Raw genomic sequence first — 24755 nt, 5'->3', positions numbered from 1 at the left:
CACAGGTGAGTCAGAAACACACCTGAACGCATCACACAGGTGAGTCTGACACACACCTGAACGCATCACACAGGTGAGTCTGACACACACCTGAACGCATCACACAGGTGAGTCAGAAACACACCTGAACGCATCACACAGGTGAGTCTGACCTCAGGAGAGTCTGACCTCAGGAGAGTCTGACCTCAGGTGAGTCTGACCTCAGGTGAGTCTGACCTCAGGAGAGTCTGATCTCAGGTGAGTCTGACCTCAGGTGAGTCTGACCTCAGGAGAGTCTGACCTCAGGAGAGTCTGACCTCAGGAGAGTCTGATCTCAGGTGAGTCTGATCTCAGGAGAGTCTGACCTCAGGAGAGTCTGACCTCAGGTGAGTCTGACCTCAGGAGAGTCTGATCTCAGGTGAGTCTGACCTCAGGTGAGTCTGATCTCAGGAGAGTCTGATCTCAGGAGAGTCTGACCTCAGGAGAGTCTGATCTCAGGTGAGTCTGATCTCAGGAGAGTCTGACCTCAGGAGTCTGACCTCAGGTGAGTCTGACCTCAGGTGAGTCTGATCTCAGGAGAGTCTGACCTCAGGAGAGTCTGATCTCAGGAGAGTCTGATCTCAGGAGAGTCTGACCTCAGGTGAGTCTGACCTCAGGTGAGTCTGACCTCAGGAGTCTGACCTCAGGTGAGTCTGATCTCAGGTGAGTCTGATCTCAGGTGAGTCTGACCTCAGGAGAGTCTGATCTCAGGTGAGTCTGATCTCAGGTGAGTCTGACCTCAGGAGAGTCTGATCTCAGGTGAGTCTCACCTCGTCGGCCACCTGGCGCCCCAGCTGGCCCTTGATGCCCTTCATCCCGAGAAACTCCCCGTCCCCCCCGCCCTCCTCCTCCTCTTCCTCCTCCTCTTCCTCCCTCAGCCTCTGATGGAGCTCCCCCATGTCTTCGAAGCTGGAGCCAGACGTGTCGTCCATGTTCTCCATGTCGATGACGGCCGAGCCCCCGCCCTGCAGACAGGAAGACACTCAGAACCAGGTACTACAGGTACTACAGGTACAACAGGTACTACAGGTACTACAGGTACTACAGGTACTACACCTGTACTCTGTACCTACCCCCCCCCTGCAGACAGGAAGACACTCAGAACCAGGTACTACAGGTACTACAGGTACTACACCTGTACTCTGTACCTACCCCCCCCTGCAGACAGGAAGACACTCAGAACCAGGTACTACAGTAAAATCCTAACCTACAGTATTTATATACAATCCTAACCTACAGTACTTATATACAACCCTAACCTACAGTACTTATATACAACCCTAACCTGCAGTACTTATATACAATCCTAACCTACAGTACTTATATACAACCCTAACCTACAGTACTTATATACAACCCTAAGCTACAGTACTTATATACAACCCTAACCTACAGTACTTATATACAACCCTAACCTGCAGTACTTATATACAACCCTAACCTACAGTACTTATATACAACCCTAACCTGCAGTATTTATATACAATCCTAACCTACAGTACTTATATACAACCCTAACCTACAGTACTTATATACAACCCTAAGCTACAGTACTTATATACAACCCTAACCTACAGTACTTATATACAACCCTAAGCTACAGTACTTATATACAACCCTAACCTACAGTACTTATATACAACCCTAACCTGCAGTATTTATATACAATCCTAACCTACAGTACTTATATACAACCCTAACCTACAGTACTTATATACAACCCTAAGCTACAGTACTTATATACAACCCTAACCTACAGTACTTATATACAACCCTAACCTGCAGTACTTATATACAATCCTAACCTACAGTACTTATATACAATCCTAACCTACAGTACTTATATACAACCCTAACCTACAGTACTTATATACAACCCTAAGCTACAGTACTTATATACAACCCTAAGCTACAGTACTTATATACAATCCTAACCTACAGTACTTATATACAATCCTAACCTCCAGTACTTATATACAACCCTAACCTACAGTACTTATATACAACCCTAACCTACAGTACTTATATACAACCCTAACCTACAGTACTTATATACAACCCTAAGCTACAGTACTTATATACAACCCTAAGCTACAGTACTTATATACAACCCTAAGCTACAGTACTTATATACAACCCTAAGCTACAGTACTTATATACAACCCTAACCTGCAGTACTTATAGGGTTAGGATCCCCCCTAGCCTGGTTCTTGTTAGCCTGGCGTAGCCTGGTTCCTGTTAGCCTGGCGTAGCCTGGTTCCTGTTAGCCTGGTTTAGCCTGGTTCCTGTTGGTTCATGTTAGCCTGGTTTAAACTGGTTCATGTTAGCCTGGTTTAGCATGGTTCCTGTATGCCGTTAGCCTGGTTTAGCCTGGTTCCTGTATGCTATTAGCCTGGTTTAGCCTGGTTCCTGTATGCTATTAGCCTGGTTCCTGTATGCTGTTAGCCTGGTTCCTGTATGCTGTTAGCCTGGTTTAGCCTGGTTCCTGTATGCTGTTAGCCTGGTTCCTGTATGCTGTTAGCCTGGTTTAGCCTGGTTCCTGTATGCTGTTAGCCTGGTTTAGCCTGGTTCCTGTATGCTGTTAGCCTGGTTCCTGTATGCTGTTAGCCTGGTTCCTGTATGCTGTTAGCCTGGTTTAGCCTGGTTCCTGTATGCTGTTAGCCTGGTTTAGCCTGGTTCCTGTATGCTGTTAGCCTGGTTCCTGTATGCTGTTAGCCTGGTTCCTGTATGCTGTTAGCCTGGTTTAGCCTGGTTCCTGTATGCTATTAGCCTGGTTTAGCCTGGTTCCTGTATGCTGTTAGCCTGGTTTAGCCTGGTTCCTGTATGCTATTAGCCTGGTTTAGCCTGGTTCCTGTATGCTATTAGCCTGGTTTAGCCTGGTTCCTGTATGCTATTAGCCTGGTTTAGCCTGGTTCCTGTATGCTGTTAGCCTGGTTTAGCCTGGTTCCCGTTAGCCCGTTAACTCTGCTGTGTTGAACTCGTCTGACAGGTTCGGTCTGTTTAACCCATGGGCAGCTAGCTAGCCTGTTAGCAGCTAGCTCATATCAATACTGCTACTGTAGTCCATTACTGTAACAGTACACTTTATGTCACTATAGTAATAGTAATAATAATAATAATAATAATAATAATAATAATAATAATAATAATAATAATAATGTTATCTATCTTTCCTCAGTGATACTCCTATTGTATAAATACTGCTGCTTACTCTCTAACTGAATGTGGACTTGTGTTAAATAGTAATTATGCAATACGTGTTTGTGTTAGCTGTCAGTTAGCATGTTAGCTCACCTGGTTCTCATCGAAGCTGCCCCATGGCTCCGTGTTCCTGCTCTCGGACTCCGCAGACATGTTCCCCGCAGACAGAGCTCCGGTGCCCGCAGACAGAGCTCCGGTGCCCGGGTCAGAGAGGGTGGTCCCGGGTTAGCGAGAGTGATCAGAACCGGTGAAACTCTCCGGGTTTCTCTGTCTCTAAAGAATAACAAACAGACTCCGCCACCACATGACGTCACCGACGCCGAGGCGACGTGGGCTCAGAAGATCTCGCGAGATTCTCTTGTTGCCACGTGAGCAGTATCTTTTTTCACAACATTAGAGGTTTCTCAATACTCTAATTGCCCCTCCTCGACTCCTCGGTCCTCCGGTAGTGACCCGGAAATGAATTTCAGCGCGCCATGTTGAAGCACATCTCATTCTCTAATGCACTTCGAGGAGGCTCTCTGGAGGAGCTATAACCGAGGAGACACTAGCCTCATCCCAATACCCCTCCTCGACTCCTCCTTTCCCTCACTCGCTTCCCTTCCTTGCGTCTTAGCTCCGCCTCCGTAAGATGCCATGCGCACAGCTGACCCCCTCTCATCGGGCTGAACTGGAGAACCGTTAGAACCCCATTGGTGGTTACATATTTATTTAAATGAATGAATCTTTCTCTTGTTAGTCAAGGAACTCAATGTGTGATGGTTGGTCCTGCTTTGGTGCTCCGTTGTGGTGTGAAATGCAGCCTACATTTAAATACAAATATAATGATAGTAATGTGAAAGCCTTGTGTCCTGTAGATCCCCACATTCAGGACTGTGCATTTTAAATAATTTAACTCCTGAATATCTTAGCTTTCTTAACAGCTATGTTTTAGTGACGTTCAAGATCATTAGACTTAAATTGTTAGTATAACCTTAAGAAATGAATTGCACATAATAATAATTCCCACGGAGCTGTGAGCACTCATTTCCCGCTCATCTTCCAGTTCCAGGTTTTCCTCTGTTGAAATGGACCAGCTGTGAAGGTGGGGGCGGGGCTTTTATACACGAGTCGTGAAAACTCTGGCGCCGCCACTGAGCCTGACTATTTGTGTTGGGGGGGCCCGACTTTTTTTTTTCTCCAAAGGGGGGGCCCTGACAGAAAAAGTTTGAGAACCACTGCTTTAAAGAGACGTCCATTAATGATGACAGGAGGCAGCAGCCTCTGTCTGAGAGACACATGTGTTCAAGACCACTTCTATATCTACTTTGATTCATTCACAGGGCGGTGTCATGAGACGATAACAGGTGCAGATGAGGACACACACACACACACACACACACACACACACACACACACACACACACACACACACACACACACACACACACACACACACATTTATATAAATATATAACATTTCAGAATCAAACAAGAGCACTCTCATAATAACAGAATCAGAGACTGGATATATCCCCCCCTCTCTGGTCGCTGAAATGAGGAACTCAGGGGCGGAGTTTGACAAAGGATTACTCAAAAAGTACAAAGTAAAAGTACTTGATGTACTTTTGGTAGTAGTCCAAGTAGTACTGAATCCAAGAGTACCAATTTCATTAAGAACTTATTGCACAAAATCATTTTATCGCTCATCAAAGATGGCAGAAAACATGCATTATTGTACTCAGGACAGGAGTTTAAACGAATATTACTCAAAAAGTACACAGTCAAAGTACTTGATTGTACTTGTGCTACTAGTCCAAGTAGTACTGAATCCAAGAGTACCAATTTCATTAAGAATTTATTGCACAAAATCATTTTATCTCTCATCAAAGATGGCAGAAAACATGCATTATTGTACTCTGGAGGGGAGTTTGACAAAGGATTACTCAAAAGTACACAGTAAAAGTACTTGATTGTACTTGTGGTAGTAGTCTAACAAGTACTGAGTCCAACAGTATCACTTTTATTAAGGAGGTATCGCTAAAAATCATTTTATTTCATCAAATATAGCAGAAGTTGCATGATTTTGTTCTCAGGAGGGGAGTTTGAGAGTATTACCCAGAAAGAACACAGTAAAGTACTTCATTTTATTGGACTGAGTCTAACAGTGTTAGTTTTTTGAAGAACTCATGGTAAAAATAATTTGTATCGCATGAAGCAGAAAAACATGCATTCTTTTACTCTTGCGTCAGTGCCGCTTCTCAGCGATTACCGTAAAGGCAGTTTACGGTATTACTCGCGCACTCAAAATGAAGAACTGCTCATTTGACCAGGCATTTGAGAGACGGCTGAGTTGACCGCATAAGGAGCCGTGGAGGAACCATCAGTGTCTCCTCGGTTATAGCTCTTCCAAAGAGCCTCCTCGATGCTCGATCCTCGATGTGCATTTAGAGAAAATGAAATGAAATGAGAAATGAGAAACCTCTTCTGTTCAAGCCACGGGATGTAGCTCAGTTCTCGCGAGACTTCCCCTCCCTGTGTTGTGTTGTGTTGTTTTCTCTTGTTTTCTCTTGACGTAATAATCGTGACATTAGTGTAGCACCGGCTCTAACTGGAGATCTTCCTGTCTCTTACCGGAGATCTTCCTCTCTGACCGGCCTCCGGACCGCCGCGGAGACTTGATGACATCCAAGCCGAGAGTCCAGAGCAAAGTTTCCCGGTGAGTGTAACCGTGTGAGAGGAGCCTTATCCCCGCTGTTCTCTTCCGGAGGGTCGGCTAGCATAGTTAGCTCCCTGGGGCTAGCGGAGCTAACGTTAGCTTAGTGTTAGCTTAGCTTCCGACGCGCAGTGACCTCAGATACTTTTTATTATATAAATCTAACACTTACATACTCTATCATATAAACAACTAACACTTAAATACTCTATCATATAAACAACTAACACTTAAATACTCTATCATATAAACAACTAACACTTACATACTATTTTTTCAGAGAAGAATATTTAATATGCTGCTCTTTAAAGTCTGTGCTCCAGTAGTTTGATATCCACCTGCTCTCAGTCTCCTAATCACACTTAAATACTTGTACTCCTTAAGTACAGTCTCATAATCACACTTAAATACTTGTACTCCTTAAGTACAGTCTCCTAATCACACTTAAATACTTGTACTCCTTAAGTACAGTCTCCTAATCACACTTAAATACTTGTACTCCTTAAGTACAGTCTCCTAATCACACTTAAATACTTGTACTCCTTAAGTACAGTCTCCTAATCACACTTAAATACTTGTAGTCCTTAAGTACAGTCTCCTAATCACACTTAAATACTTGTACTCCTTAAGTACAGTCTCATAATCACACTTAAATACTTGTACTCCTTAAGTACAGTCTCCTAATCACACTTAAATACTTGTACTCCTTAAGTACAGTCTCATAATCACACTTAAATACTTGTACTCCTTAAGTACAGTCTCCTAATCACACTTAAATACTTGTACTCCTTAAGTACAGTCTCATAATCACAGTTAAATAATTGTAGTCCTTAAGTACAGTCTCCTAATCACACTTAAATAATTGTAGTCCTTAAGTACAGTCTCCTAATCACACTTAAATACTTGTACTCCTTAAGTACAGTCTCATAATCACAGTTAAATAATTGTAGTCCTTAAGTACAGTCTCATAATCACACTTAAATACTTGTAGTCCTTAAGTACAGTCTCATAATCACACTTAAATACTTGTACTCCTTAAGTACAGTCTCCTAATCACACTTAAATACTTGTACTCCTCAAGTACAGTCTCCTAATCACACTTAAATACTTGTAGTCCTTAAGTACAGTCTCCTAATCACACTTACATACTTGTACTCCTTAAGTACAGTCTCCTAATCACACTTAAATACTTGTACTCCTTAAGTACAGTCTCATAATCACAGTTAAATACTTGTACTCCTTAAGTACAGTCTCCTAATCACACTTAAATACTTGTACTCCTTAAGTACAGTCTCCTAATCACACTTAAATACTTGTACTCCTTAAGTACAGTCTCCTAATCACACTTAAATACTTGTACTCCTTAAGTACAGTCTCATAATCACAGTTAAATACTTGTACTCCTTAAGTACAGTCTCCTAATCACACTTAAATACTTGTACTCCTTAAGTACAGTCTCCTAATCACACTTAAATACTTGTACTCCTTAAGTACAGTCTCCTAATCACACTTAAATACTTGTACTCCTTAAGTACAGTCTCCTAATCACACTTAAATACTTGTACTCCTCAAGTACAGTCTCCTAATCACACTTAAATACTTGTACTCCTCAAGTACAGTCTCCTAATCACACTTAAATACTTGTACTCCTCAAGTACAGTCTCCTAATCACACTTGAATACTTGTATTCCTTAATTACAGTCTCCTAATTGCACTTAAATACTTGTAAGTGCCATTCTCCATGCAGCACTCTTACTCCAGTATGTTCACAGAGTGCTTTCACTCCGGCTCAGAATCACGAGAAAGTGTTTGAGTCTAAAGTTCAAGTTTCCAGGCTGTTGGCATCACGTGCAAGCAGCTCCAGAGTAGATCAATAACCACCTGGACCAGGTGCTCTCCAGCCTCCAGGTGAGCAGCGAGAGGGTCCAAGGGTCTTCACCGGAGCCTCGGTTAGCTTCACCTGAGCTTCACCTAGCTTCACCTGAGCTTCTGTTAGCTTCACCTGAGCTTCTGTTAGCTTCACCTGAGCTTCTGTTAGCTTCACCTGAGCTTCTGTTAGCTTCACCTCAGCTTCTGTTAGCTTCACCTGAGCTTCACCTAGCTTCACCTGAGCTTCTGTTAGCTTCACCTGAGCTTCTGTTAGCTTCACCTGAGCCTCGGTTAGCTTCACCTGAGCTTCTGTTAGCTTCACCTGAGCTTCTGTTAGCTTCTGTTAGCTTCACCTGAGCTTCTGTTAGCTTCTGTTAGCTTCACCTGAGCTTCTGTTAGCTTCACCTGAGCTTCTGTTAGCTTCACCTGAGCTTCTGTTAGCTTCACCTGAGCCTCGGTTAGCTTCACCTGAGCTTCTGTTAGCTTCACCTGAGCCTCGGTTAGCTTCACCTGAGCTTCTGTTAGCTTCACCTGAGCTTCTGTTAGCTTCTGTTAGCTTCTGTTAGCTTCACCTGAGCTTCTGTTAGCTTCACCTGAGCTTCTGTTAGCTTCTGTTAGCTTCACCTGAGCTTCTGTTAGCTTCTGTTAGCTTCACCTGAGCTTCTGTTAGCTTCACCTGAGCTTCTGTTAGCTTCACCTGATCTTCTGTTAGCTTCACCTGAGCTTCTGTTAGCTTCACCTCAGCTTCTGTTAGCTTCTGTTAGCTTCACCTCAGCTTCTGTTAGCTTCTGTTAGCTTCACCTCAGCCTCTGTTAGCTTCTGTTAGCTTCACCTCAGCTTCTGTTAGCTTCACCTGAGCTTCTGTTAGCTTCTGTTAGCTTCACCTCAGCTTCTGTTAGCTTCACCTCAGCTTCTGTTAGCTTCACCTCAGCTTCTGTTAGCTTCTGTTAGCTTCACCTCAGCTTCTGTTAGCTTCTGTTAGCTTCACCTCAGCCTCTGTTAGCTTCTGTTAGCTTCACCTCAGCTTCTGTTAGCTTCACCTGAGCTTCTGTTAGCTTCTGTTAGCTTCACCTCAGCTTCTGTTAGCTTCACCTCAGCTTCTGTTAGCTTCTGTTAGCTTCACCTCAGCTTCTGTTAGCTTCTGTTAGCTTCACCTCAGCTTCACCTGAACTTCTGTTAGATTAGATAGAGTTTTATTGTCTCCCTTAGGAGAAATTTGTCTTGGGCATCGAGATAATACACATAAAAAACATTCAGGTCAATCAGTCATAGATACAGAACAGAGATCACATATATCACATGGCAAAGAAACAACAAGAAACATACAGGTACCTGTTAGCTTCACCTGAGCTTCTGTTAGCTTCACCTGAGCTTCTGTTAGCTTCACCTGAGCTTCTGTTAGCTTCACCTGAGCTTCTGTTAGCTTCACCTGAGCCTCGGTTAGCTTCACCTGAGCTTCTGTTAGCTTCACCTGAGCCTCGGTTAGCTTCACCTGAGCTTCTGTTAGCTTCACCTGAGCTTCTGTTAGCTTCTGTTAGCTTCTGTTAGCTTCACCTGAGCTTCTGTTAGCTTCACCTGAGCTTCTGTTAGCTTCTGTTAGCTTCACCTGAGCTTCTGTTAGCTTCTGTTAGCTTCACCTGAGCTTCTGTTAGCTTCACCTGAGCTTCTGTTAGCTTCACCTGATCTTCTGTTAGCTTCACCTGAGCTTCTGTTAGCTTCACCTCAGCTTCTGTTAGCTTCTGTTAGCTTCACCTCAGCTTCTGTTAGCTTCTGTTAGCTTCACCTCAGCCTCTGTTAGCTTCTGTTAGCTTCACCTCAGCTTCTGTTAGCTTCACCTGAGCTTCTGTTAGCTTCTGTTAGCTTCACCTCAGCTTCTGTTAGCTTCACCTCAGCTTCTGTTAGCTTCACCTCAGCTTCTGTTAGCTTCTGTTAGCTTCACCTCAGCTTCTGTTAGCTTCTGTTAGCTTCACCTCAGCCTCTGTTAGCTTCTGTTAGCTTCACCTCAGCTTCTGTTAGCTTCACCTGAGCTTCTGTTAGCTTCTGTTAGCTTCACCTCAGCTTCTGTTAGCTTCACCTCAGCTTCTGTTAGCTTCTGTTAGCTTCACCTCAGCTTCTGTTAGCTTCTGTTAGCTTCACCTCAGCTTCACCTGAACTTCTGTTAGATTAGATAGAGTTTTATTGTCTCCCTTAGGAGAAATTTGTCTTGGGCATCGAGATAATACACATAAAAAACATTCAGGTCAATCAGTCATAGATACAGAACAGAGATCACATATATCACATGGCAAAGAAACAACAAGAAACATACAGGTACCTGTTAGCTTCACCTGAGCTTCTGTTAGCTTCACCTGAGCTTCTGTTAGCTTCACCTGAGCTTCTGTTAGCTTCACCTGAGCTTCTGTTAGCTTCACCTGAGCTCCTGTTAGCTTCACCTCAGCTCCCCTCTCCCCAACAGAGTCTCAGCCCGGGCCGTCAGCTGTTCCCTGCTGATATAAATGCTGTGTGTGTGAGATAATAACAGTGTGTGTTTCCTCGCCCTCACCGCAGCAGATCCCCCTCAGTCCCCCTGTGGCTCAGTGGTCTGTGACCTCACTGGTCTCAGTGGTCTGTGTCCTCACTGGGCTCAGTGGTCTGTGTCCTCACTGGGCCACAGGTCTCCACTGGGCTCAGTGGTCTGTGACCTCACTGGGCTCAGTGGTCTGTGACCTCACTGGGCTCAGTGGTCTGTGTCCTCACTGGGCACAGGTCTCCACTGGGCTCAGTGGTCTGTGACCTCACTGGGCTCAGTGGTCTGTGACCTCACTGGGCTCAGTGGTCTGTGACCTCACTGGGCTCAGGTCTCCAGCTGGGCTCAGGTTCATGATGAGAGCAGAGCTGCTGCTGGAGGAGATCAGAGGAGAGAGGAAGCGTCAAGGCATTGAACATTAGAGAAATTAAATGAATAAACAATCCACGATGTGAACGTCTCAAATGGCATTAAAAAAAGTAGAAAATATACATGTTGAAATAGAAATGTACAGAACATAAAGCAGGATGTTATAAAAACATCAAGGGATGGAATATTAGACTGGATATAAAGTGAGAGCTCATCACTGGGTGGCAGTGGGGGTGCAGGCAGGACCAATCACAGCACAGTGTACAGGGCGTTATTATAACTCCTCTGCAGACACTTTGTGATGATTCATACGTGGATCCTCTGGACTCTGACCAGCAGGGGTCAGAGGTCAGCTGGTCAGGCTGTAAACAGCAGGGGTCAGAGGTCAGCTGGTCAGGCTGTAAACAGCAGGGGTCAGAGGTCAGCTGGTCAGGCTGTAAACAGCAGGGGGTCAGAGGTCAGCTGGTCAGGCTGTAAACAGCAGGGGGTCAGAGGTCAGCTGGTCAGGCTGTAAACAGCAGGGGGTCAGAGGTCAGCTGGTCAGCAGGGGGTCAGAGGTCAGCTGGTCAGGCTGTAAACAGCAGGGGGTCAGAGGTCAGCTGGTCAGCAGGGGGTCAGAGGTCAGCTGGTCAGGCTGTAAACAGCAGGGGGTCAGAGGTCAGGCTGTAAACAGCAGGGGGTCAGAGGTCAGCTGGTCAGGCTGTAAACAGCAGGGGGTCAGAGGTCAGCTGGTCAGCAGGGGGTCAGAGGTCAGCTGGTCAGCAGGGGGTCAGCTGTCTCCTATCAGCTGACTGTTGACAGCTGATAGAGAACGCCCAGGCTACGCCCAGGTCATGTGACGCATCACTTAAAGAGGCCCCCGTCTTCTCCCCCATGTGTTATATATGTAGTGCATGTCAATGGTCTGCAGAGGCATCTGAACTCCAGCTTCCTGTATCTTTAGCGTTAGCATTGCTAACACCTGGGTTACCGCAGAAACAGGAAGCCCCCCTTCAGAGTAACGAGTCCCCGGTGAACCTGCCGTTACTTCCGTGTTATCTTTAACCTGTTCATTAGGGATGCACGATATTGGTGTTTTGATACCGATAACTTCCTGCTTCTCAAGACCGATAACCGATAATAATATAATATATATATTAAATGTACCTGTAGTCTTTGCACACCTGGTGGTAACAAGAGACTAGTCGTGAGCAAAGGACACGAGCGTTACTACTGTGAGCAAAGCAAGAACAGTGTCTCTTCAAAGGGACCAGATTTATCCCCAACAAACGTCTTGCCTTTCCAAAAGCCTCGTGATCGGTCAAAGCCCGTGCCTTTGCAGCTGGCTAGTTCAGCAGCAGGCGTCTTCGTACGCTGTGAACACACCATCGTAGCCATGGCGATGTTTCAGGCGACTGATCAGGAAGTATTATAGCTCGGTGCCTTCTCCCTCCTCGTGGAGCTTCTGCATCTGTTCATACAGACAGCGAACTATCTCACTCTGAAACTTTGGAATAGTCCCGTACCACCGACGACATGTTTGTTCACTGTCCTGGCTTCACGGCCGCACGCCATCCACGTCTCAGCCAGGTGTGAGTTAGGGAGCGCTGGCTTTGTGAAGAACTCCCCTCTTCCTGAACCACTAACACCACAGTACTGCTCGGGAGGAGCCCAGTGAAAAACAAGCGCCCCTCGTCCCAACCCCCCACACCGCACGATCTTTCTCTTTCCTTGTACCCAAAAGATATATTGTATATTATCGGGGCTATTAATACTTTTATCGGGTTTATCGGGATGACGTCATAATTCCTAATATCGGACCGATAATTATCGTGCACCACGAATAATAAAGTTTCTATCGGGTCACTGTCAGCCTGTCACTCATTATTTTCAGGGCGGGGCTTGGAGGAACGGAGACGGTGATCGCGGAAGCTTTTTTCCTCCTGCCTTCACAAACTTTACACATTATGTATCTATCGTCTGCAAATACGTCAGCGAGCCGTCCCCTATACATCCTGTCTCTTTGCGTCAGTGAGCCGTCCCCTATACATCCTGTCTCTTTGCGTCAGTGAGCCGTCCCTTATACATCCTGTCTCTTTGCGTCAGTGAGCCGTCCCCTATACATCCTGTCTCTTTGCGTCAGTGAGCCGTCCCTTATACATCCTGTCTCTTTGCGTCAGTGAGCCGTCCCTATACATCCTGTCTCTTTGCGTCAGTGAGCCGTCCCTTATACATCCTGTCTCTTTGCGTCAGTGAGCCGTCCCTTATACATCCTGTCTCTTTGCGTCAGTGAGCCGTCCCTTATACATCCTGTCTCTTTGCGTCAGTGAGCCGTCCCTTATACATCCTGTCTCTTGGCGTCAGTGAGCCGTCCCTTATACATCCTGTCTCTTGGCGTCAGCGAGCCGTCCCTTATACATCCTGTCTCTTTGCGTCAGTGAGCCGTCCCTTATACATCCTGTCTCTTTGCGTCAGCGAGCCGTCCCTTATACATCCTGTCTCTTTGCGTCAGTGAGCCGTCCCTTATAGATCCTGTCTCTTTGCGTCAGTGAGCCGTCCCCTATACATCCTGTCTCTTTGCGTCAGTGAGCCGTCCCTTATACATCCTGTCTCTTTGCGTCAGCGAGCCGTCCCCTATACATCCTGTCTCTTTGCGTCAGTGAGCCGTCCCCTATACATCCTGTCTCTTTGCGTCAGTGAGCCGTCCCCTATACATCCTGTCTCTTTGCGTCAGTGAGCCGTCCCCTATACATCCTGTCTCTTTGCGTCAGTGAGCCGTCCCCTATACATCCTGTCTCTTTGCGTCAGTGAGCCGTCCCCTATACATCCTGTCTCTTTGCGTCAGTGAGCCGTCCCTTATACATCCTGTCTCTTGGCGTCAGCGAGCCGTCCCTTATACATCCTGTCTCTTGGCGTCAGCGAGCCGTCCCCTATACATCCTGTCTCTTTGCGTCAGTGAGCCGTCCCCTATACATCCTGTCTCTTTGCGTCAGTGAGCCGTCCCTTATACATCCTGTCTCTTTGCGTCAGCGAGCCGTCCCTTATACATCCTGTCTCTTTGCGTCAGTGAGCCGTCCCCTATACATCCTGTCTCTTGGCGTCAGCGAGCCGTCCCTTATACATCCTGTCTCTTTGCGTCAGTGAGCCGTCCCCTATACATCCTGTCTCTTTGCGTCAGTGAGCCGTCCCCTATACATCCTGTCTCTTTGCGTCAGTGAGCCGTCCCCTATACATCCTGTCTCTTTGCGTCAGTGAGCCGTCCCCTATACATCCTGTCTCTTTGCGTCAGTGAGCCGTCCCCTATACATCCTGTCTCTTTGCGTCAGTGAGCCGTCCCTTATAGATCCTGTCTCTTTGCGTCAGCGAGCCGTCCCTTATACATCCTGTCTCTTTGCGTCAGTGAGCCGTCCCTTATACATCCTGTCTCTTTGCGTCAGCGAGCCGTCCCTTATACATCCTGTCTCTTTGCGTCAGTGAGCCGTCCCTTATAGATCCTGTCTCTTTGCGTCAGCGAGCCGTCCCTTATAGATCCTGTCTCTTTGCGTCAGCGAGCCGTCCCTTATAGATCCTGTCTCTTTGCGTCAGTGAGCCGTCCCTTATAGATCCTGTCTCTTTGCGTCAGTGAGCCGTCCCTTATACATCCTGTCTCTTTGCGTCAGCGAGCCGTCCCTTATACATCCTGTCTCTTTGCGTCAGTGAGCCGTCCCTTATAGATCCTGTCTCTTTGCGTCAGCGAGCCGTCCCTTATAGATCCTGTCTCTTTGCGTCAGTGAGCCGTCCCTTATAGATCCTGTCTCTTTGCGTCAGTGAGCCGTCCCTTATACATCCTGTCTCTTTGCGTCAGCGAGCCGTCCCTTATACATCCTGTCTCTTTGCGTCAGTGAGCCGTCCCTTATACATCCTGTCTCTTGGCGTCAGCGAGCCGTCCCTTATACATCCTGTCTCTTTGCGTCAGCGAGCCGTCCCTTATACATCCTGTCTCTTTGCGTCAGTGAGCCGTCCCTTATACATCCTGTCTCTTTGCGTCAGTGAGCCGTCCCTTATACATCCTGTCTCTTTGCGTCAGTGAGCCGTCCCTTATAGATCCTGTCTCTTTGCGTCAGCGAGCCGTCCCTTATAGATCCTGTCTCTTTGCGTCAGTGAGCCGTCCCTTATAGATCCTGTCTCTTTGCGTCAGTGAGCCGTCCCTTATACATCCTGTCTCTTTGCGTCAGCGAGCCGTCCCTTATACATCCTGTCTCTTTGCGTCAGTGAGCCGTCCCTTATAGATCCTGTCTCTTTGCGTCAGCGAGCCGTCCCTTATAGATCCTGTCTCTTTGCGTCAGTGAGCCGTCCCTTATAGATCCTGTCTCTTTGCGTCAGTGAGCCGTCCCTTATACATCCTGTCTCTTTGCGTCAGCGAGCCGTCCCTTATACATCCTGTCTCTTTGCGTCAGTGAGCCGTCCCTTATACATCCTGTCTCTTGGCGTCAGCGAGCCGTCCCTTATACATCCTGTCTCTTTGCGTCAGCGAGCCGTCCCTTATACATCCTGTCTCTTGGCGTCAGCGAGCCGTCCCTTATACATCCTGTCTCTTTGCGTCAGCGAGCCGTCCCTTATACATCCTGTCTCTTTGCGTCAGTGAGCCGTCCCTTATACATCCTGTCTCTTGGCGTCAGCGAGCCGTCCCTTATACATCCTGTCTCTTTGCGTCAGTGAGCCGTCCCTTATACATCCTGTCTCTTTGCGTCAGCGAGCCGTCCCTTATACATCCTGTCTCTTTGCGTCAGTGAGCCGTCCCTTATACATCCTGTCTCTTTGCGTCAGTGAGCCGTCCCTTATAGATCCTGTCTCTTTGCGTCAGTGAGCCGTCCCTTATACATCCTGTCTCTTGGCGTCAGCGAGCCGTCCCTTATACATCCTGTCTCTTTGCGTCAGCGAGCCGTCCCTTATACATCCTGTCTCTTGGCGTCAGTGAGCCGTCCCTTATACATCCTGTCTCTTGGCGTCAGCGAGCCGTCCCTTATACATCCTGTCTCTTTGCGTCAGTGAGCCGTCCCTTATACATCCTGTCTCTTTGCGTCAGTGAGCCGTCCCCTATACATCCTGTCTCTTTGCGTCAGTGAGCCGTCCCTTATACATCCTGTCTCTTTGCGTCAGCGAGCCGTCCCTTATACATCCTGTCTCTTTGCGTCAGTGAGCCGTCCCTTATACATCCTGTCTCTTTGCGTCAGTGAGCCGTCCCTTATACATCCTGTCTCTTTGCGTCAGCGAGCCGTCCCTTATACATCCTGTCTCTTTGCGTCAGTGAGCCGTCCCTTATACATCCTGTCTCTTTGCGTCAGTGAGCCGTCCCTTATACATCCTGTCTCTTTGCGTCAGTGAGCCGTCCCTTATACATCCTGTCTCTTGGCGTCAGTGAGCCGTCCCTTATACATCCTGTCTCTTGGCGTCAGCGAGCCGTCCCTTATACATCCTGTCTCTTTGCGTCAGTGAGCCGTCCCTTATACATCCTGTCTCTTTGCGTCAGCGAGCCGTCCCTTATACATCCTGTCTCTTTGCGTCAGTGAGCCGTCCCTTATAGATCCTGTCTCTTTGCGTCAGTGAGCCGTCCCCTATACATCCTGTCTCTTTGCGTCAGTGAGCCGTCCCTTATACATCCTGTCTCTTTGCGTCAGCGAGCCGTCCCCTATACATCCTGTCTCTTTGCGTCAGTGAGCCGTCCCCTATACATCCTGTCTCTTTGCGTCAGTGAGCCGTCCCCTATACATCCTGTCTCTTTGCGTCAGTGAGCCGTCCCCTATACATCCTGTCTCTTTGCGTCAGTGAGCCGTCCCCTATACATCCTGTCTCTTTGCGTCAGTGAGCCGTCCCTTATACATCCTGTCTCTTGGCGTCAGCGAGCCGTCCCTTATACATCCTGTCTCTTTGCGTCAGTGAGCCGTCCCTTATACATCCTGTCTCTTTGCGTCAGCGAGCCGTCCCTTATACATCCTGTCTCTTTGCGTCAGTGAGCCGTCCCCTATACATCCTGTCTCTTGGCGTCAGCGAGCCGTCCCTTATACATCCTGTCTCTTTGCGTCAGTGAGCCGTCCCTTATACATCCTGTCTCTTTGCGTCAGCGAGCCGTCCCTTATACATCCTGTCTCTTTGCGTCAGTGAGCCGTCCCCTATACATCCTGTCTCTTGGCGTCAGCGAGCCGTCCCTTATACATCCTGTCTCTTTGCGTCAGTGAGCCGTCCCTTATACATCCTGTCTCTTTGCGTCAGCGAGCCGTCCCTTATACATCCTGTCTCTTTGCGTCAGTGAGCCGTCCCTTATACATCCTGTCTCTTTGCGTCAGTGAGCCGTCCCTTATAGATCCTGTCTCTTTGCGTCAGCGAGCCGTCCCTTATAGATCCTGTCTCTTTGCGTCAGTGAGCCGTCCCTTATACATCCTGTCTCTTTGCGTCAGTGAGCCGTCCCTTATACATCCTGTCTCTTTGCGTCAGCGAGCCGTCCCTTATACATCCTGTCTCTTTGCGTCAGTGAGCCGTCCCTTATACATCCTGTCTCTTTGCGTCAGCGAGCCGTCCCTTATACATCCTGTCTCTTGGCGTCAGCGAGCCGTCCCTTATACATCCTGTCTCTTTGCGTCAGCGAGCCGTCCCTTATACATCCTGTCTCTTTGCGTCAGTGAGCCGTCCCTTATACATCCTGTCTCTTGGCGTCAGCGAGCCGTCCCTTATACATCCTGTCTCTTTGCGTCAGTGAGCCGTCCCTTATAGATCCTGTCTCTTTGCGTCAGTGAGCCGTCCCCTATACATCCTGTCTCTTTGCGTCAGTGAGCCGTCCCTTATACATCCTGTCTCTTTGCGTCAGCGAGCCGTCCCCTATACATCCTGTCTCTTTGCGTCAGTGAGCCGTCCCTTATACATCCTGTCTCTTTGCGTCAGTGAGCCGTCCCTTATAGATCCTGTCTCTTTGCGTCAGTGAGCCGTCCCTTATACATCCTGTCTCTTTGCGTCAGTGAGCCGTCCCTTATAGATCCTGTCTCTTTGCGTCAGCGAGCCGTCCCTTATAGATCCTGTCTCTTTGCGTCAGTGAGCCGTCCCTTATACATCCTGTCTCTTTGCGTCAGCGAGCCGTCCCTTATACATCCTGTCTCTTTGCGTCAGCGAGCCGTCCCTTATACATCCTGTCTCTTTGCGTCAGCGAGCCGTCCCTTATACATCCTGTCTCTTTGCGTCAGTGAGCCGTCCCTTATACATCCTGTCTCTTTGCGTCAGCGAGCCGTCCCCTATACATCCTGTCTCTTTGCGTCAGCGAGCCGTCCCTTATACATCCTGTCTCTTGGCGTCAGCGAGCCGTCCCTTATACATCCTGTCTCTTTGCGTCAGCGAGCCGTCCCTTATACATCCTGTCTCTTTGCGTCAGCGAGCCGTCCCTTATACATCCTGTCTCTTTGCGTCAGTGAGCCGTCCCTTATACATCCTGTCTCTTTGCGTCAGTGAGCCGTCCCTTATACATCCTGTCTCTTTGCGTCAGTGAGCCGTCCCTTATACATCCTGTCTCTTTGCGTCAGTGAGCCGTCCCCTATACATCCTGTCTCTTTGCGTCAGTGAGCCGTCCCCTATACATCCTGTCTCTTTGCGTCAGTGAGCCGTCCCCTATACATCCTGTCTCTTTGCGTCAGTGAGCCGTCCCTTATACATCCTGTCTCTTTGCGTCAGCGAGCCGTCCCTTATAGATCCTGTCTCTTTGCGTCAGCGAGCCGTCCCTTATAGATCCTGTCTCTTTGCGTCAGTGAGCCGTCCCTTATAGATCCTGTCTCTTTGCGTCAGCGAGCCGTCCCCTATACATCCTGTCTCTTTGCGTCAGCGAGCCGTCCCTTATACATCCTGTCTCTTTGCGTCAGCGAGCCGTCCCCTATACATCCTGTCTCTTTGCGTCAGTGAGCCGTCCCTTATACATCCTGTCTCTTTGCGTCAGTGAGCCGTCCCTTATACATCCTGTCTCTTTGCGTCAGTGAGCCGTCCCCTATACATCCTGTCTCTTTGCGTCAGTGAGCCGTCCCTTATACATCCTGTCTCTTTGCGTCAGTGAGCCGTCCCTTATACATCCTGTCTCTTTGCGTCAGTGAGCCGTCCCTTATACATCCTGTCTCTTTGCGTCAGTGAGCCGTCCCTTATAGATCCTGTCTCTTTGCGTCAGCGAGCCGTCCCTTATACATCCTGTCTCTTTGCGTCGGCGAGCCGTCCCTTATAGATCCTGTCTCTTTGCGTCAGTGAGCCGTCCCTTATAGATCCTGTCTCTTTGCGTCAGTGAGCCGTCCCTTATAGATCCTGTCTCTTTGCGTCAGTGAGCCGTCCCTTATACATCCTGTCTCTTTGCGTCAGTGAGCCGTCCCTATACATCCTGTCTCTTTGCGTCAGCGAGCCGTCCCCTATACATCCTGTCTCTTTGCGTCAGTGAGCCGTCCCCTATACATCCTGTCTCTTTGCGTCAGTGAGCCGTCCCTTATACATCCTGTCTCTTTGCGTCAGTGAGCCGTCCCCTATACATCCTGTCTCTTGGCGTCAGTGAGCCGTCCCTTATACATCCTGTCTCTTTGCGTCAGTGAGCCGTCCCTTATACATCCTGTCTCTTTGCGTCAGTGAGCCGTCCCTTATACATCCTGTCTCTTTGCGTCAGTGAGCCGTCCCTTATACATCCTGTCTCTTGGCGTCAGTGAGCCGTCCCTTATAGGGGTGTGTGTATCATCAGCAGCGAACTGCTTCAACACGTGTATTTCGTGTATTTCAATTTGTGTTCTTTGAGATTGAAAAGGATATCGCATCGTGTTTGTTACTTTCGTTGCAGTTGTAAATGTCTTAAGTGTAATTTGGCTTGGCTTCCTATTTATGGCCATGCTTTTATTTTGAAGGAGAGGTAGCGCTGTTGACAGGAAGTTGTTGTTGCTATGGAAACAACGTGACGAGATTAATGGAGAAAAGTAATATCTACATATAAAGACGGAGAAAGTAAACGATGACGTTTATGGTAAAGTGTTGGCACCCCCCGAAGAGGCACAAGCTCTGACGTTGATACTGGAGATTTCAATAAGTTCAAAAAAACCAATATCCGAATAACGAAATTTAAACCCGAATAGTACTCCAACGAACGGATATTCGGGGACAGCCCTATTTACAGGTGTATTTCTTGCTCTCAGGATGGCGGGGCTGCAGCAGGCGCAGGATCAGCTGCAGGAAGCCATCGGGGGGGTGAGGAGAGCTGAGCAGCAGCTGAGAGAGAGCAGCCAACAGGTGAGACACACACACACACACACACACACACACACACACACACACACACACACACACACACACACACACACACACACACACCAAACCTACGTTTGGCTCGGATGCGTCTCTACGTGGAACCTAATTGGCGTAACGCCGGGTTGCTCAGTCGTTCCAAGAGGAACTGCTTTCATTGTTCTTCAGTCTTCTTGCGTTCTCTTTTGTCACATCTTGTCAATCAATCAATGTTTATTTATAGCCCAATATCACAAATGTTACATTTGTCTCAGTGGTCTTCACAGTGTGTACAGAATATCAGTATGACAATACGACACCCTCTGTCCTCAGACCCTCTGTCCTTAGACCCTCTGTCCTCAGACCCTCTGTCCTTAGACCCTCTGTCCTCAGACCCTCTGTCCTCAGACCCTCTGTCCTTAGACCCTCACATCGTACAAGGAAAAACTTCCAAAGAAAACCCAGTTTAAAGGGAAAAATGGGAGAAACCTCAGGGAGAGCAGCAGAGGAGGATCCTCTCCAGGACGGACAGACTGCAATAGATGCCGTGTGTAAATTGAAAAGATAATACATTTGCAACATAGGTAGTCCAGATGTTTGGAAATGCATGTGTGTATAATGGGAAGATGAATCCACGAGGATATCCATCAGGACCTATGATCCAGGACCACAGCCACGACTCAAGATCCAGCGCTCGCGATCCAGGACACAGGACCGCAGGATCATCCATGACTCCGGATCCCAGCGTATATAGACACCAAAAAGAAAGACATTTGGGGAAGCTGGGTTAATCGGAACATGAGTGTACACGGGTATAGACAGAGAGAAGGAAGAAGGAAGATGTCCCCGACAGACTAAGCCTATATCAGCAAAACTAGGGGCTGAATCTAATCAGCCCTAACTATAAGCTTTATCAAAAAGGAAGGTCTTAAGCGCACTCTTAAAAACGGATAGGGTGTCTGCCGCCCGAACACAAACTGGAAGCTGATTCCACAAATGTGGAGCTTGATAAGAAAAGGCTCTGGCTCCCATTGTACTTTCAGAGACTCTAGGAACAACCAACAACCCTGCATTCTTGGAACGCAATGCCCTAGTAGGCCAGTAGGGTATAATGAGTTCTTTAAGGTAAGATGGCGCCTGCCCATTAAGGGCTTTGTAGGCGAGAAGAAGAATTTTAAATTCTATCCTGTGTTCTATAGGGAGCCAGTGTAAGGCAGCCAGAACAGGAGTAATGTGGTCCCTTTTCCTAACTCTGGTTAGTACACGAGCCGCAGCATTTTGAATCAGCTGAAGCCACTTGACTGACTTCTTGGTACTCCCTGATAATAAAGAGTTACAATAATCCAGCCTAGAAGTAACAAATGCATGGACTAGTTTCTCTGCATCGTTTTGAGGCAAGATATGCCTGATTTTTGCAATGTTACGTAGATGGAAGTAGGCGGTCCTTGAAATTGATTTTATGTGGGCGTTAAAGGATAAATCCTGATCAAATATAACACCAAGATTCCTTACGGTCTCACTGGAGGCCAAATTAATGCCATCCATAGTTAGTATGTCTTTAGATAATTTGTTTCGTAGATTCTTCGGGCCAAGTACAATAACTTCAGTTTTGGTCGTGTTTAACATCAAAAAGTTTAAGGTCATCCACGTTTTTAAGTCCTTAAGGCAGTCTTGAATTTTATTTAGATGATTAATTTCATCAGGCTTGATTGATAAATATAGTTGAGTATCATCCGCATAACAATGAAAGTTTACAGAATGATTCCTTATAATATTGCCTAACGGAAGCATATATAATGTGAACAGAATAGGTCCGAGCACTGAGCCCTGTGGCACTCCATGGCTAACTTTGGTTTGCGTGGAAGATTCATCGTTAACACGTACAAACTGAGAGCGTTCAGATAGATAGGACCTAAACCAGCCTAAAGCAGTTCCCTGTATGCCAACTAAGTGCTCTAGTCTTTGCAATAGGATGTCATGGTCGATAGTATCAAATGCAGCACTGAGATCGAGCAGAACAAGAATAGAGACAAGTCCCTTGTCTGAGGCTATTAGAATATCATTTGTGACTTTAACCAGAGCTGTCTCTGTGCTATGATGTGTTCTAAAGCCAGACTGAAAGTCTTCAGATAAATCATTGTTTTTTAAGTAACAGCTGCTTTGCGACCGCTTTCTCAAGAATCTCTGAGAGGAACGGAAGATTAGAAATAGGTCTATAGTTGGCTCAAACCTCTGGATCGAGGTTGTGCTTTTTAAGAAGCGGTTTTATCACTGCTACTTTGAGTGATTGTGGAACATAGCCTGCTAATAAAGACATATTCATAATATTTAATAAAGAAGTGCTAATTAATGGAAAAACTTCCTTCAACAGCTTAGTTGGAATTGGGTCTAACATGCACGTGGATGGTTTGGAAGAGAGAATCATTGAATGTAATTGTTCAAGGTTAATGGCTGAAAAGCATTCTAGTTTACTATCTAGTGTAATATTAGAACTTACGATTCCGGGAGCTGTTGATAACACTATACTGGTCGAAGGCAAGAGGTCATTAATTTTGTTTCTAAGAGTAACAATTTTATCGTTAAAAAAGCACATAAAATCATTGCTACTGAGTGCTATGGGAATAGAAGGCTCAGTGGAGCTGTGGCTCTCTGTCAGCCTGGCTACAGTGCTGAAAAGAAATCTTGCATTATTCTTATTCTCATCTATTAATGAAGAGTAGTAGCTGCTCTCGCTTTACGCAGTGCTTTCTTATATTCATTGAGAGTAATATGCCAAATTAAACGAGATTCTTCAAGTTTAGTGGAACGCCATATCCTTTCAAGTTGTCTAGACTTTTGCTTTATTCTGCGGGTTTCGGCATTATGCCATGGAGCTAATCTATGTTGTTTTATTTTCTTCTTTTTCAAAGGAGCAACAGAATCTAATTTTATTCGCAGCGCATCTATAGCACTATCAACAACATGATCAATTTGGGGTGGTGTACATTTTGTATAAGTTTCCTCCCCTACATGCAGACATGCTATCGAGTTAAGTATTGGTGGAATCTCTTACATGTGGCTATAGCACTAACAGATAGGTTTCTACTGCAAGAGCTTTTGACTAATGCTTTGTAGTCTAGTAACAGTACTTCAAAAGTTACTAAGAAATGGTCGGATAAAGCAGGATTATGCGGTTCGACTAATAGTTGCTCAATTTCAATACCATAAGTCAGAACAAGGTCGAGAGTGTGATTATAACAGTGGGTTGGTTTATTTACACTCTGACAGAAACCAACAGAATCTAATATAGAGTTAAATGCAACAGTAAGGCTATTTTTATCATCGTCAACATGAATATTAAAGTCACCTACGATAATTACTTTGTCTGTTTTAAGAACCAAAGTTGATAAAAACTCAGAGAATTCTGATAAGAATTCTGAATAAGGACCTGGTGCACGATACACTGTAACAAATAAGATTGGCTGCAAAGTTTTCCAGGTCGGATGCGTAAGACTAAAAACGAGGCTTTCAAAAGAGGTATAATTACATTTTGGTTTAGTATTGATAAGTAAACTTGAGTCAAAGATGGCTGCAACTCCACCTCCTCGGCCCGTGCCTCGAGCAATATGAGTGTTGACATGGCTGGGTGGAGTGGCCTCATTTATGCTGACATGTTCTTCATGTCTCAACCAAGTTTCAGTGAGACAGCATATATCAATATTATAATCTGATATTAAATCATTTACCAATATTGCTTTAGATGCTAGAGATCTTATGTTTAAGAGACCACATTTAATCTTCCTGTTTTGTTGCACTGTAGTAGTTGTTACATTTACTTTTATTAGGTTATTATGTATGACACCTCTATTAGGTTTTACCTTAAATTGTCCTTGGGCAGACACACACACCGCTAATATTGGGTATTTTATTGGGTTCGGGATTCCTATGGGTGACTGCCTAGGAGAGAGCGCAGAGAAGCGTGTAAGACTGCGACTCCGCCTCCTGGTCTCAACTCCAGTTTGTCATGGATTAAGTCCACAAAGCCCTGAAATGTTTGCCGAAATGAGATCTGCACCTTTCAAAGTAGGGTGAATGCCGTCTCTCTTAATCAGACCAGGTTTTCCCCAGAAGGCTGTCCAATTATTTACGAAGCCCACATTGTTTGCTGGGCACCACCAAGACAACCAGCGCTGAAATGATGACATGCGGCTATACATGTCATCATTGATCAGATTGGGGAGGGGACCAGAGAAGATTACGGTGTCCGACATTGTTTTAGCATAACTACACACCGACTCCACATTAAGTTTTGTGCATTCTGATTGGCGTAAACGAACATCATTACCACCGACGTGAATAACAATCCTACTGTATTTACGTTTATCTTTAGCCAGCAGTTTAAGATGCGCCTCAACGTCGCCCGCTCTGGCCCCCGGAATGCATGTGACTGTGGAGGCTTCGGTCTCTAAATTCACGTGTCTCATAATAGAGCTACCGATAACCAGAGTTGGCTTCTCAGCGGGTGTCTCGCTGAGTGGGGAATATCTGTTAGATACGTGAACGGGTTGGTGGGGACCTGCGGGTTTCTTGTGTTGCAAGCTCGTACGTCAGAGGCGTACATAGGAAGTTCACTCTGAAAGAGGAAGTGCGTAGATAGGAAGTTCACTCTGAAAGAGGAAGTGCGTAGATAGGAAGTTCACTCTGAAAGAGGAAGTGCGTAGATAGGAAGTTCACTCTGAAAGAGGAAGTGCGTAGATAGGAAGTTCACTCTGAAAGAGGAAGTGCGTAGATAGGAAGTTCACTCTGAAAGAGGAAGTGCGTAGATAGGAAGTTCACTCTGAAAGAGGAAGTGCGTAGATAGGAAGTTCACTCTGAAAGAGG

The 24755-nt window shown here is 46.6% G+C and overlaps 1 protein-coding gene across 1 annotated transcript in view; it reads right to left on the bottom strand.

Annotated features, from left to right (window-relative positions):
• The window catches only part of yipf3 (Yip1 domain family, member 3), a gene marked incomplete at its 3' end in the record, with an annotated part of 6457 nt that extends 2713 nt beyond the window's left edge, over positions 1-3744 (bottom strand). Inside the window, exons 1-2 of the mRNA XM_034077599.2 lie at positions 3313-3744; positions 789-983 (exon numbers count right to left, since the gene is read on the bottom strand). Coding sequence (XP_033933490.2) covers positions 789-983; positions 3313-3372 — 255 coding nt within the window. The remainder of the gene's footprint in view (positions 1-788; positions 984-3312) is intronic.
• Between the last annotated feature and the right edge of the window lie 21011 nt (positions 3745-24755).

Source organism: Pseudochaenichthys georgianus, unplaced genomic scaffold (genome assembly GCF_902827115.2).
Source record: "Pseudochaenichthys georgianus unplaced genomic scaffold, fPseGeo1.2 scaffold_1761_arrow_ctg1, whole genome shotgun sequence".
Classification (NCBI taxonomy): Eukaryota; Metazoa; Chordata; class Actinopteri; order Perciformes; family Channichthyidae; genus Pseudochaenichthys; species Pseudochaenichthys georgianus.
The sequence above is the reverse complement of the archived record's forward strand: the minus strand, read 5'-3'. Positions and strand labels throughout refer to the sequence as shown.